The 15,082-nt window shown below is 43.8% G+C and overlaps 1 protein-coding gene across 1 annotated transcript in view; it reads right to left on the minus strand.

Annotated features, from left to right (window-relative positions):
- The window catches only part of CFAP54 (cilia and flagella associated protein 54), a 276,792-nt gene that overhangs the window by 15,711 nt on the left and 245,999 nt on the right, over nt 1-15,082 (minus strand). The window contains exon 67 of the mRNA XM_036250829.1: nt 7,432-7,506. Coding sequence (XP_036106722.1) covers nt 7,432-7,506 — 75 coding nt within the window. The remainder of the gene's footprint in view (nt 1-7,431; nt 7,507-15,082) is intronic.

Here is a 15,082-nt window from a genome sequence, read left to right on the forward strand (position 1 = left end):
TATGTGCAACCTTGTGCCCAATGATGTAAATGACAGTAAAGAGAGTATTGTCATTTGGGCTGTTTTGTTCAAAGGAAGAGGCATAAGGCAATGTAATAGAATTAGCCAAAGGGAGATAAACAGCCTAGCACTACCCTCTAGGATTTAAGAGCCTAAAAAAGTGAACTAGAACTGAGCCACATAAGTAGGGGTGCCTGCAATTCCATCCAACACCCAGAAAACCGCATAGGTTATTTCAAAGGGTACTTGGAGAGTCTAGCTACTTTATCCTCTCCTGTCTGGGCTCAGACACACTCAGACCTCGATGACAGTTACCTAGCACATTTGGGGAGCGGTGTCGACGAATTTTAAAAATTGCCTGAGCAGGTTGCCAGGAGCGGCCCCTGCAGAGAAGGAACAGACCCGGAAACTGGGAGTGTTTTGCTGAATCTTGTGGCAGACTGATTGCCTTTTCCTCAAACAGCTGCAACAGTCCTCCTATCAAGAGGTGGAGTCTATGTCCAGTCTTGAATCTTGATGGATTTGAGACAGAGACATCATATAACTTTCAAAGTTAGGGTACAAACAGCGACAGAGCTTCTGCCTGGTTCTCTTGGTGGGGGTCGAGGGGGGAGGACTCACTCTTGAAACCCAGACACCTTGCTGTGCGGAAGCCCAACTAGCCACAAAGAGTTCACCTCTCATGTCCTGGCCAACGCCCATCCGCGTGCCCAGCCTCCGCCCCCAGCTGACAGCCAGCATGATGCACCAAACCCAATGAGCCCTCGCACAGCCAGGGATGCCAGCCCCCAGCAGCCGAATCATCACCAACCCCGAGTCTTCCCAGCGGACTCCCAGAGACCATGGAGCGGAGACGAGTTGCCCCACTGTGCCCTTTCCAACTACGCGACCCACGGAACCCTTGAGCCTAGTGAAAGGTGGTCATTTTGTGCGTGCGGTTTGGGTGCTTTGCACACAGCAGTAGCTGGAGCAGATGAGAAGGGGCAGGCGCGGTGGAAGGGGATGCCGCGCTCTTCCCAGCCCCGGCGTAGCCCAGCCTCTCTCGGGAAGGACCGGGAGGCTGCAGCACGCTGTTGTTCCAGGCGGCAGCCTCTCCTAGGGAAACTCGTTCCAAGGGAATTCAGCTCTCAGAACACAATGATAGCAATTCACTATTTTGCTTAGTACGTACGTATGTGCCAGGCACTGTTCTAAGAGTTTTCCATAGATTAACTCAATCCGCACAACAAGCCTATGAGGTGAGCACCACTTTCACTCTCATGTTACTCGTAGGGAAACCGAAGCATTGCGGTTAAGCAACCTGCCTGAGGTTATACAGTTAGCAAATGTCAGAGCTGGGCAGGAGTTTGGGGCCGGCAGTTTGATGCCCAGCACACACTGCTTCCCAAACCCTGACTCACGCTCCGTCCAGCCCCTCCCCTCACGGTCCCGAGGGAAAGGCGGGGCAGTGTGGGCTTCAGTGCCATGTTCACAGTTAAAAGCACAGACTCAAGGACCAAGTCTGGGCTGTGAGTTACCAGCTGTGCGGCTTTGGACAGACGGGTCTTTTAACCTCTGTCAACCTCTTTCTCCCCATCTTCACCCAAAACAAGCACCCACTTAAAACCACACCCACCTTCTTCTCTGCCGTAGCAGGAGCCCCTCCCTCCCTTCTAGACTGCCAGCCTCCTCCAGGACTCTGTCTTTCTGTCTGTTTCTCCAGGGGGTCCAGCACAATGCCTTGCACTCAGCTGCAGCTTGCAAACCAAGCAGACTTAAAAAAAAAAAAAAATGTTTCTCCTTACTTATTTTTGCATCCAGGGATTTAGAGATTTGTCTGATTCTCTTCATCACTAAACAAAATTACGAAGCGTGCTCTCACCACTGAGCCTACTGCCAACATGAGGACTTATGTTCTCCACCTTGTCTTCCAAAGGTCTTCCTGGAGAAAAATGCTTCCAAATGTGCCCGTGATCATGTTTACATCTACCCGAGGATTCTGGATACCTCCAAGTCATCCTCCAAAGAAATTAAAACTTTTAACCACGGGCACACTTTCTGTGGGTGCCTCTGTATGTGTCCACGTCCCCGACTGAACTGCAGGCCCTTGAAGGCAGGGACTCTGGCTTTTACTTCTGTATCCCAAAGCCTAGTCTGAAGGCTGGTGCAGAGGAGGCACTTGTCAAGCATTGACCATACAAATGCATGAAACCGATGACTCTCAAGTCACTGTTAATGTCTAGACTAGAACTGCAACCAGGGGGGTCTCTGGAAGGTGCATCAATCACAGTCATTCATTTAGCAGACATTTGTCTTTGGGAGGGGGCAACATTGGGTAAGTCACTGAGAATAAAAATATAATAAGATCCAATTTTGGGGCGGGGGGATTAGCCTATTAGCAGAAAACTGGCAGTGTAAGTACAAAATTCCTCTATACTCTGTTTCCCCTGAAGTTAACAGGATACAATCTTTTTATGTAAGACTCTCTCAGCTCTAGCATTGGGGACAATTATGGAAGCACAATTTATGACACATTCTGATAAAAACTGTAAGTATAGCCTGGCTGGTGTGTCTCAGTGGTTGAGCACTGACCCATGCACCAAGAGGTCGCCGGTTCAATACCCGGTCAGGGTACACACCCAGGTTGTGGGCCCGATCCCCTGTGGGCTGCATGCAAAAGGGGGCCAATCGATGTTTCTGTCTTTCTCTCCCTCTCCCTTCTTCTCTCTAAAATCAATAAAGGAAAAAAATTAAAAATGAAAGAATTAAGCACAGAGACATAAACCACGGTCCTGAAAGTGATGAAAAGAGGGCTCTGGGTTGGAGTGACACAGGTGTGTTATTACCCTTTTTTACCTGATGATCTAGCAAAAGATAAGAGACTAGCATTGTGATACAATTTCAGCTGACAGTAAGGGGTCATACAAAGGTAAAGGCCATAGGGCATAGGCAGTCATATGGCCAAATTAATACATCAGACATAAAACTAAAGATGCAAATGACTGAACAAACTAAGACATGTTAACATAGCTGTGACTCTGTGTCTCCCTCTAACTGTTCTGTCACCCTCTCCATACTTCTTCCCCACGTCATGTTACAGATAATAATTATTTTGGTGACCAGCATGTGGTTGATGTCAGTATCTGATCATGAAAACATACAAAAATGACCCTTCTAAAACAACGGAACATGAGTACACGGAATTTAGCCATTTGAAAAGAAATGCACATTAACAATGTACATAATCGTGCCAGGTAATTAGAATTTAACTGTTACTACCAAGTTTTTGAGGTTAAAATCTAAATATTTTTAAGAAAACATATTGCCTAAACTATTTTATAGTCAACTAGAGCCTGGGAGAAGGGCGGACATCAGGCTGAGCGGTTCTCTGAGCGAATGGGGGATTGATGGGGATGAGGGCAGAGCTGCGCTGAGCACCCGACCTCCCGCGGCTGTCAGCACGCCCACCACCCACGTGCCTCTTCTCGTGGCTGCCTCAGTGCTACGTCCAGGAAGCCACGTGTGGCTGCACAAACATCACAAGCCAAGTAGCCTAGTGTCCCAGCAAATCAGTGACTTTCAAATCTCCTCGTGGCCCTCACTCCTTTTACGTGTCCTTGGTCAGCGTTCCTGCCTCACACCCAGCAAGTGTGAACAGTCAGGATCTGCATCTCTCTCTCAGAAGGCTGCACCCTCAACCTCCACCCCACTCCAACAGGAGACAAACTGGCCTCCGCTTCAGGGAGAAAGGAGAAGCATGGCATGTGAACTGCCCTGGCTCCTCCCGCGCTCTCCTTACACCCTACACCACTCCCACCCAGTCTGCCACCCAACACCCAGGGAAAAGAGGCCTTTCCTCGGCGTCCAGGCAGCTGTCTCCCTTGAGTTGTCAGTGTCTGTCTGCTCCCTTCCCGTTCCCGTGTTTCAGCATGTCTATCCTCCTCTCTTCTAGATGGGAACCTCCACCCCTGTCGGCTCTTTCCCTTCCCAGTGCCCCTGTCCTGACTCCCCCCTCATCTCTGTGTATCTCCAGACTCTACCCCGACTCCTTGAAGTCGCATCTACACTTGCAACGCCCCTTTCCTACCTCTCACTCCTCCACTCTCCGTAGCACCTGCTCCCATGAACCCAACAGAACGTTCAGCGGGTCTAACTTAGTTCAAAACTCAGATCCTGTGTTTTTAAACAGAACTGTATGTGACTCCTGCCTCCTCCACATAGGAGCTGGGAGAGCTTCAGCATGCTGCTTAATCCCCTGTGCATCAGTTTCCTCCTCTCTAAACGAGGATAACAGTAGTTACTGACTTCACAGGATTCTCGTAATATTAAATGAAATAATAAAACACTGAACAGTGTCTGCACATACCACGTGCTCAACAAACATTAACCATGAATATTATTACTACTACCACTATTAGTAGTAATCATCTCAGTTATTACTATCATTATTGTCAGATACTATGCTAGGGCTAGCTCAAAATCCTGAGCTAAATAAAATATCCTCCTGCACTCATGCAGCCAAGAAAAACCACTTTGCAATCTCCTTATACAATGTGTCTTATCACTTGGCCTAGAATAACCTTCCCTACTTTAAACTAGGATCTCTCCTAGGAGTCTCCTCTCCAAACTGATTCTGTATGACTCTAGTCAGTTCAGCATACACACACACACACACACACACACACACACACACAGTGATTAGTAAATTTGTTTGCGTCATGTGAACCAATATGAACATATAAAGTTAGCTGAGTGCAGGAACCTTAACCTATGCTGCCTTTGCAGCAACGAAAGCATCACACCCATGTTCTGCATGCAGCTGAAAGTCAATAACTATGGATGGACCCCATGATCAGTCACAGCAAGAACAGAAAGAATATTTTTAGCATCATGTTTGAATCCTACCTGGCAACTTGGAAACTGCAATAATTTGAACCTATGCAGGCAATGAAAGGAGAGCTTTATTATTGGTTCACCAGAAACTATACCTAATGGTCATTTATATTCTGTGAGCAATCACTGAGAAGGTTAGCAGGAGCACTCATTCTCTTCCTTCTCTCCTCGCTATTCTCAGTTTCTTTTTGTCACAAGCTGTGTGTGCAATATCTATTTTAATTAGGAAGAGGCAATAACGGGCAAAGGTGATTGCAATAGGTATGTTCAGTATGGAACCAAATTGCACAGCAAGATCTCATCCCGGTGATAAAAACAGCTTCACGAAGGCATGTAATTTTGTCTAACAATTTATTTCTTGGAACAAGCTCCAGATGCCCCCACTCCCTGCCAGCACCACTAGTTAAGTCTTGCTTCAGCAGAAGCATTAGTGTGGAGTTCAACTGGGAGGCACCGTCCCTTGGGCCTGTGACTCTTTCACCACTGGGGTCTCATGTTGGGACCTAATTCCTGTAGGGTTCAACAGTGATTTACTTCCCACACAGAGAAAATGAGTTCTGGTTCTCTACTTTTAACATGTTTCTCTCCTTATCTATCAATACTTCAAAACAAATTTGGATCTTAAATGTCTGTTTTAAATTAGTTAACTAGGGGATGAAGAATTCACACATGGAAGGCGGGGGGACCATGGTAGGGATGATGATGATATTGATGACAGTAAAATAGTGAATGTTTATGAAACATGCATTTGTACTAGGCCCTATGCCAAATACTTAGGTTATTTGCTTTAGTACTCACAACCATAAGAGGTTGGCATGATTACCCCATTTTCCATTTGAGAAAACTTGCCTAACATCATACAACTAACAAGATTCAAGGCTGGGATTTCAAGGTTTTCTGTGACCTGTTTTTGAACACAGTTTGTACAATATTAGGTTTAAGTTTGATTTTATTATGAATGGCCTGCCACGGTAAATCTATGTATTTCCATACTAGAAAATTAAGTTCCCCATTTAAAAAATGGGAAAGAACATGATTAGCCAAATAAATATTTTTAAAAAGCAAATATTTAATTTCAGATGTTTAAAACTAAAGAGAATTCAATTCAGTTTAAGAAACAGTAACTAGTTAGTATAATGTACAGGGAACTGTAAAAATTGAAAGATTAAGATAGCATTGCCCCCCCCCCCTCTTCAGGAAACTAATAATACAGGGGGAGGAACACAGTGTGATATTTCAGGTCTTCCTTCAAATGTCACCTCCTACAAGAGGTCTTCCCTTACGATCCTACCTAACTTGGCACTCTGATCCTGGTTACTTTCTATCCCAGGGGTCAGCAAACTTTCTTTGAAGGGCCTGATATAAAATAACATAGGCTTTGTGAGCACATGGTCTCTGCCAACACCACCCAACTCTGCTCTTGTAGCTGCAAAGCAGCTACAGACTGTAAGTAACTGAATGAGCATGGTTGTGTTCTACTAAAACTTCATTTACAAAATAGGCAGTGGGCCAGATGTCGTTCATAGGCTTCAGTTTGCCGACCCATATCTCACATATCACCCTCTTTTCTTTCCTTTATAGCACTTAACAAAATCTTAAATTGTTGAGCTTATTGATTTATTTACTATTTCCTTCACAAAAAGTGTTAGCTCTAAGACAGGGGGTCCTTGTTGTTTGTTCAGAGCTTGCTCTCCAGGGCCTGGAAAGAAGTTCCTGACGCATCACAGGCAGTCCACTCTAAATATTTGCTGATGGACTAAATGAATGAATATCATCTCACAAAAGGAGAAGCACAGACTGCCAACAAGCACATGAACTATATTTGGCCTCATTAATAATAAACATTTTAAAAGTTACCATGTCACTTGTCAGACCTACATTGGTTAGAAGAAGAGGAGAAGCAGAGGCGAGAGGGAGAAGGAGACGTGACAGAGGGAGGGGAACTAGGAGTAGAAGAACACGTGCGGACGAGCACGTGGAGAAATGGCCCTCTCATCTGCCCCTGATGGAAAAGAAAACTGACGCAACATTTCTAGAGAGCCAGTTGTAATTATACACCAAAATGTATATGCCAATTCAAAAATAGGCAGAGGACTGAACAAACATTTCTCCAAAGAAGATACACAAATGGCAAATAAGCATAAGAAAAGATGCTCAACTTTTCACATAAAAATGTCTCCATAACATTATTATTGAATGAAAAAAAAGCAAGTTACAGATGCAGGTACAGTATGATCCTATTGATGCAAAAATTCTCAAGTTTCTATATACCTGGGAAACATTTGAGACATTCTCCAAAATGCTATTCTCTGAATGGTAGATTTAAAATGACTTTAACATTATTCTCTTCATAATTTTCTGTGCTAGTTGTTTTTTAAACAAAGAATTTTTAAAACAAAATAACACGCTCTTATAAACTCACGTGTATCACTCTTTTACATTAATTAAGAAGGGTTAGGCCCCTGATGCTTTCGTAATAGATGTTGTCTGTATTTCCATTTCCATAGCAACAATAATACTTATGAGTGAGTCAAGAATAGTTCTAAAAGAGATACATACCGCAGTTAGTAGTGGTGTCTCTTTATCAGTTACAAACAGACTTATTATTTCAGAGCAACATTCCATAATCATGTTCTAAAAATAAGAAAACAATATGGTAAGGTTGAACTTATTGGTCAATATTAGATATTTTAATTACAAACAATTTCATTTGTATTTTCTTACCTTATCAACTAACTTCAATTCTCAGGTTGAGACTTAGAGGGCTATTTGAAAACTACAGGATGGCCATAAAATATAAGATTTAATTAAAAATAATATAGTTTTAGAATTCTTTCCCTGCACATTCACTGTTAAAATTCATGTAATAGAAGAATAACAAGTAAAGTAATTCTCATCAAAATAAGAGTGTGAAAAATCACTTTTCTTCTCAGAAGAGTCCGAGGACAGGTTCAGGCAGAGAACGACTGGCAGTTGGGAAAGAAACGGAAAGAGTCACTGAACCGGAAGCAAGGTCAACATTGTATGTTGTCTACTGCTGACGGCACTGCCACAAACCCTACCGTGTGGACAGAGGGATCTACCCACAGCAGGGCTGAGTCCGTCAGACCCTCTGTCACTGTAATTCCACACGGGGAAGGACAACAGGAGAGAGCTGCCGTCAGCTCTCAGCTGGCCGTGTGAGCCGAGAGTCCCGGTGCGGAGGTGGAGAAGGCAGCCTTGGGGCCAGATGTAAGGTGAGTAAGAGGAAGAAACAGAGATGAGTGGGAACTGACACCCGCCGTGGAACTGAGCAGAGCCGTGGCTCCGGACACTCCAGTCCCCTTTCCGAGGTCCACTGCGTACTGTTTCCAGTCCTTGGCTGTGCGTGAGCTCACTTACTGGCCCCTGCCGAATCCTGCCTCCCCCCAGACCTGTTTTACTCAAGCTGGTGTAACTAAATTTTCTTTACTTACAATTAAAAGAGTCATAACTATAACATTATCAGAAAGGAACTATGACTGCTGCACAGTGTTACCAGTATCCATTCCTGAAGGCAGCAACAGTGTGCTTTTATGGTAGTATTAATATACACATGTAGTAGCAGTCAGAAATATTAAAATGATAAAAGTGCATTAATTCTTACATTATAGCTGACAACTGCTGATTAAAACCTGAAAATAAAAAAGCAAGAAATTGTGCTCACAGCCCCAAACTATGCTATGTCTGAGTTTAAATAAATGCATCAACATAGCCCTGGCCGGTTTGGCTCAGCGGTTAGAGTGTTGGCTTGCCGTCCAGAGATACCCAGGTTCGGTTCTCACTAAGGGCATGTACCTCGGTTGCAGTTTGTCCCCGGCCCTGGTTGGGTTGTGCGGTTGGCAGACACTAGATGTGTTCCTTTCACATCGATGTTTCTCTCTCCCTCTTCCTCTCTCTCCCTCCCTCCTGCTCTATCTGAACAAAAAATAGAAAAAATGTCCTCGAGGACAAAAAATGCATCAACATAGAAAAGATAAAATTTTAGAGTTCGAAAGCCAAAGCTAATGTAGCTCAATTTAGTACACATATTCAAGGCATTATATTAGGCGCTGTGGAACCTAAAGATGAAGAAACAGGCCCTATCCTCCCGAAGTCTGCAACAACAGAAAAACAGATGCACACGCAGCTAAATAAATACCACATCGAATGTGGCCAGAACATGTGCCGTTATGACATGTTATGAGCCTGGAGGTGGGAGAGAGTGAACATAAACATGACGAACAGGGAAGACTTCATGGAGAAAGGGTCATGTGAATAGAGAGTTGACAGAGGAGCAGGATTTCAAATGACAGAGAATGGGGACAAGGGCCTTCTGGGTGGAGGAAGCCAGCTAAGCAACAAAGCAGTGGTCAGGCGAGGCACATAGGGATCCGGTGTGGTTTTCGCCGCAGGCTGGCGCAGGAAGCATGGCGGCGAACGTGGTGAGAAATGAGGCTGGAGAGGAAAACTCACACCAGGACAGGTAAAACCTCGGAATGTGCTTTTACTGAGTAGGAAATGGAGGGGCAGTAGACTGAGGGAATAATGATCAGATTGCTTAAAAAAGATCATTCTGGCCACAGTTTAAAGGTGAATTGGACTGTTCTGATCAAGAAGTGAGACTTACTGTGAACTTAAAGGTGAACTTAAATGTTCTCACACATACACCCCCCCAAAAGTGGTGAATTGGACTGAAAGAGGCAAGAGAAAGATAAATAAGCAAGGAGTCTACTCAAATCGCTTAGGCAGGGAGCGATCGCGGCTAAAGGTAGGCCAGCTTCGGGGGGACCAGAGAGGATGGCGGGCAGGCAGGACCCCCAGCACGGGTCAGGGTATACCAGTTTCCTCTGATGACCCTTCCAGGCTTCCGGTTCATTTACGACACAGAGAACACATACCCACCCCTATATTCCTCTCATTATCTATCTTTCTATATTTCTAATCGAGTTCTCAGGACTGGTTAAAGTGTATTTTCTTTCCATATAAAAGGTTTCAGTAACAGCCATGATGGTTACTGTCATGATTCTATCAAGACCTATCAAGCAAAGTGACACTGTCTGTATCAGTAATCACGCCACATAACAGATAGACAGCAACGTTACCTCATAAATGTCTTTCACTGCCCATTTCCACCTTTATCAAACAGAAATGTCCCCTCAACAACATTCTGTTCCTTTGGCATTATCTGAGGTAAACCATGCACTCCGGCTGATCCGATGGGCTGTGCGGGACCTCGGGGACCCCGCCAGCTCAGAGGGGACGCGGAGAAGCACTGAGCCCGTCTGAGAACTGCTGGGGGAGGTTGGGGTGGGCGAGGAGCCTGGGAGCACAGAGTGACCCTGCTCACGCTGCCATTTCTCCTCTGACAAGGAGCCTCCTGATTCCACGAGGGATGGACTTCTGAGTTACTCCAAAAACAGTAAAGCCAGTTCTTCGACCTAGTTGAAATCCTCATCATCTTTCACCTACAGTCTGGAAGCGCTTCCTAGGTTGTTCTCCATCCTCCAAACTCTTGCTTCCCTCGTCCCTCCTTCATGTACCACCAGGGTATCTTAGTCAATGTAGTGTGGACCATGAGGTGCCCTTCCAGGTGCTGCCCCACCTTCTCCCACCCAGCACACACCGTCCTGCCTTTTTCACAACCCTTCCCTGTGGAACAACGTTTGTTCACCGCTAATTGGTTCCACCTCTACTGAATGCACACTGCGTGCCGTGCAGTGGTAACAGGAGGTTAACAAGACAGAGGAGCCCTTATAAGGTCACAGTCAGGTGGGAGGGACAGGAGGGACCGACTTCCAGCACTGTGTGAGATCAGGGAGCAGGAAACACACAGTTCCACCCATCTCTTCAGCATCACCTCCCACACATTAACCCTGTACTGTTGCCACAACAGATGGCTCACTGTCCCCTGAATATGACAGTCAGTCCCACGACGTCACATCTCATCTCTGGCTGCAACCTCAGACAGGAAGGCGTGCGCTCCACAAGTCCTCAACCAGAAGTTTTGCCGGGGAGTATTGAAAAGATACTGCGTTTCACTTACTGGGCAAGATATTGGAGATAAAATGATAAATAGGACTCCTGAGCAAAGGTATACATATTCAGGAGAGAGGAAGAGACACATACACAGATAATTGCTGAAACGATATGATAAGGGCACAAGGTATTTTGGGGCTCAAGGGAAAATGACCTTTGAACAGTTTCTAGGAGCCATAAAATGCTGTCTGAGCTATCTAAGCAAATACAAAATCTCGCTCAACTTTCTCTCTCTCCCTCTCTCTCTCTCTCTCTCCCTCCCTCCCTCCGTCCCTCCCTTCATCTCTCTCTCTTTCTCTACACACACACACACACACACACACACACACACACACACACGGATATGAACAATAATGAATTAGAATCATTGGCATCAACAGCCCCACCATTGAGAGGAGGGTTCTACAACCTTACCCTTTTGTATGGTGTAGAACACAGATAATGGGGGAAATAAGAAAACTGGAAGAAGTCAGAGAGATGAAGAAAGTTAAACTATACAATAAAAGCTGAGCCAGAGCAGGAAGGAGAGAGTCAATGAAACAGCCCATGCAGGCTGAGTTGGAGAGGAAATCTTAGGAGTTTGAGCCAAATGAGACAGATGTTGAAGGCCGGCTGTGGATGTGAGAGAGATATTAAGAGCAAGATGGTTGGGGGAAATAAGACTTTAAAGAAATTTTGCTGTGTACTCCGAAAAGATTCTCTCTTGGATGTTCTTACAAGAGACTCCATAGAGATTTCCATTGTTTTCAATGGTTTTGCACATCAGATTGATGTTTTTTTAAATGCCACACTTTGCTTGCTAAGAGAGGGCCACCAGGCAGCTGGCTCATTATGAATGACATCTGGGTAACTAGTCATACTCATACAGGGACCTAACTGTACTGATTTCTGTGTGTCCTTATCTCCCCAAGCCTGGGACATTTTTGCAAATAATTGTTTCTCAAAAATATTTTGTGAATTGATTCGAATGTCCAATTTTATTTTGTTCTACATTTTCATAGTACTTTGATATTTGGGATAACTTGACAATATACTACTTTTAATTACTAATTTTATTATTATTTTTTTAATCCTCACTTGAGGATAGTTTTCCATTTATGTTTACATAGATTGGGAGGGAGGAAGAGAGAGAGAGAGAGAAATACTGATGTGAGACAGACACATCGATTGGTTGCCTCCCCCATGACCCCAACCAGGGCCAGGGATTGAACCGCCTTTGGAATTAAACCTGAGACTCCTTGGTCCACAGGCTGATGCTTTAACTGCTGAGCCAGGCCAGCTAGGGCTTAATTACTAATTTTAATTGCCTTGTACAATCCAAACATTCTGTACATGTTTGCTGAACTAACCTTGTGTGACTTGGTAAACATACTTGAAGCTTTTCATATCAGTATGCTATCATTCCAAAAAGGTTTTGTTTTTGTTTTTGTCTTAAAATCAGGATGGTTTGTATCTTTCATATGCTTTAAAGTACTTGATGTACTCTGAAGATACCCCTACAGCTGTGAATGACAGGTGTAAATAACTCGGTCATTCTGAGCTGGGGTTGTTTATTTTTGAAGAAGGACATACAAGGTCTTAAAGCCAGGAGTGATTGAAACACCTGTTCTATAGCCCTCCCAATACATCTTAAATTTCTATCTGTTTTCTGAAGTTCTTGGCTTATTCCAGACAACAGGGATTTGTGAGGGAAAGAAAAAAAGAGAAGGGAATGAGAACGAGAACAAGATTTACCGTTCCCCATATCAATCAAAAGCACATTTTTCTAGACCCTCATATTTAATAACCCACCAAAAGTCTATATTGTGATAGATATAAATATATTAGATTATAGAGGTTATAAAATCATGTACAATTCTCCACCAGAACTGATCTCTTTAAGTGTCCTAGTTAACTTTTAATTAGCGCCCAGTGAAGGTTGTCATGACAACGAACTGGCAGATTTAGTCAATGGGATTTATCTGATATTACCCAGAATCTAGCTGCTTTTTTCTTTTTCTCTTAAATGCTGATTAGTGTACTGGAAAAAAAGAAAACTTTGTATGTTCCTTTCATTTCTAAACTTTCAAATGTTATGACATAGTTTGCCAGTTCACCTAAACATATACTAGTTTTCCTTCCATTTGATGGCATTCTGTCTTATAAAGAACTAGCAGAACTGAAACACATCTAAAAATGACCTACTTAAAGCTGAAGAAGCACTTTCTAAGTTGGAGAAGAGAACAAATTCAAAAATACAGAGGACAATATCGAACTGAAAGGAGTTTGTTCTACTCAAGGACTGACCCACTCACATATATATTCGAGTCAGGACAGGAAAGCCAGCCACAAACCTTGGTTAAGGCAAGACAGGTCCTCAGGATTCCTCCCTCTGCCTATATTCAAGTGACCCCCACCCCATTGATTTCTAACTTGTTTATATGCATAGTCAACCTCCTGGCTCAGACACTGGGCTCACTGTGATCAATCTGATACCTACATCTGACCCCCAGGGAAATTCTGACAATGCTCATTCCAGCCAAGGGGCTCATTTCTTCATATCAGAGCAGTATTTAAGTGAAACAATCATTATTTTTTCATTCATTGATTTTAGAGAGAGAGCAAGGGAGGAGAGAGAGACAGAAACATTCATGAGAGAGAACATCAACTGGCCTCCTCCTGCATGCCCCCCAATGGAGATTTGGCCCACAACCTGGGCATGTGCTCTGACCAGGAACCGAACCCACGACCTGCATGGGTCAATGCTCAACCTGTGAGCCACACTGGCCGGGAAAAAGGATCATTTTTAGAAATGAGGGGAAAATTAGTCACAGGAAAGGTCTTTAGTCCCAAAAAGCTGAGGGGCAGAGCACGACCTAGAACCCTTACGCTTATGGATGCTCACTTTCCTGTCTTAGACCATCTACACTGAAAAGACAAATGAGTGCAGGAGAAAATGATCATTTCCATATATAACCTATATAGTAATCGATTCAAGGCTTTTCAGCAAAGAATATTCTAGACCATGGCTCAAAGACAGCAATCTGACAAATTTGGTCTATGACTGAAAAACTGTGATTGTAAGTGATCTACAAAAGAAGTGCAAAAATGAAATGAGAACCGAGCTCTTCTTGAAAACAGACATGAAAGGGCAACCATGCAATTTAGGAAAAGAATTATATAAATGAAACCTCATGAGTTTGAGATAGCTGATCTATTGGGAGATTTGTTATCTGCGCTCAGTACACCATTAATACCATTAAACACCTGGTAATTCATGTTGTAACATTTGAGGACACTGGAAAGGACGTGTAACTAAAATTCTAAGACATCAGTTCTATGATAAATGTGAGCACAGAGCACAGGAGACGTAAATACTGGCAAGCTGCATTTTGCAAAGGCTAACTGTGCTTGCCTGATGAATCCTCTTACAGCTGGGCTTGTTGCTTTCACAATAATGAAAAATGCACTCACTGTACTGGTAAATTCAGACTGAAAAAAAGCCAACAAGCATATTCTGAAAATCAGGAGAGTTGCCAATGTTTACACTTTCGCATAATAAGTACCTAGATGAGGTAAACAAGAAAACAAAAACAGCTGCACAAATCATATTCTTTAAGAATTAAAAATGTTTTGTAACCAGCTGAATATTAACCTAGCAGAAAATGATTTAAGAAAAAAGATACAGCAGACTAAAAATTAGGGAAGATCCTAAAAGGTTTCAGAGAAAAAAACAGAGATGGGACCCAAGGGGCTGGTATTCCGTCAGTCCAGGTAGGGTAGGAGACTGTTTCCTTTCATTGTAAACATTGTATGGCCACTCAATTAAAAAAATAAATGACCACAGTAACTATAGAATATATATCTCAAGAAATTGGATTAATGTACAAATGGAAATTCACAGAGCAAGTAATTAGGAAAGAACAATTATTCCCTGCTCTTCCATTTCCACAGGTAGTAAAGAATCTCCACCCCACTCCTGAAGAAGGAAGGACACATCCAGCTGCTTTTGGACCCGTCCCCCACTCACTGCCAGGAGCGTGGGTGACTTATCTGACTGGTGAGCTTGGGGAAAGCAAGAGAGCGTGCTGGGCTCAGCCCCTCTGGGTACTCTGTGCTGATCTTTTTGGAGGCCCCTGCCTGCAGGGTATTATTCCCTGCTCCTTGGTGCAGTAAGCCTGGCAGGGGCAGAAGG

This window comes from Molossus molossus, unplaced genomic scaffold (genome assembly GCF_014108415.1).
Source record: "Molossus molossus isolate mMolMol1 unplaced genomic scaffold, mMolMol1.p scaffold_m16_p_10, whole genome shotgun sequence".
NCBI classification, from domain to species: Eukaryota; Metazoa; Chordata; class Mammalia; order Chiroptera; family Molossidae; genus Molossus; species Molossus molossus.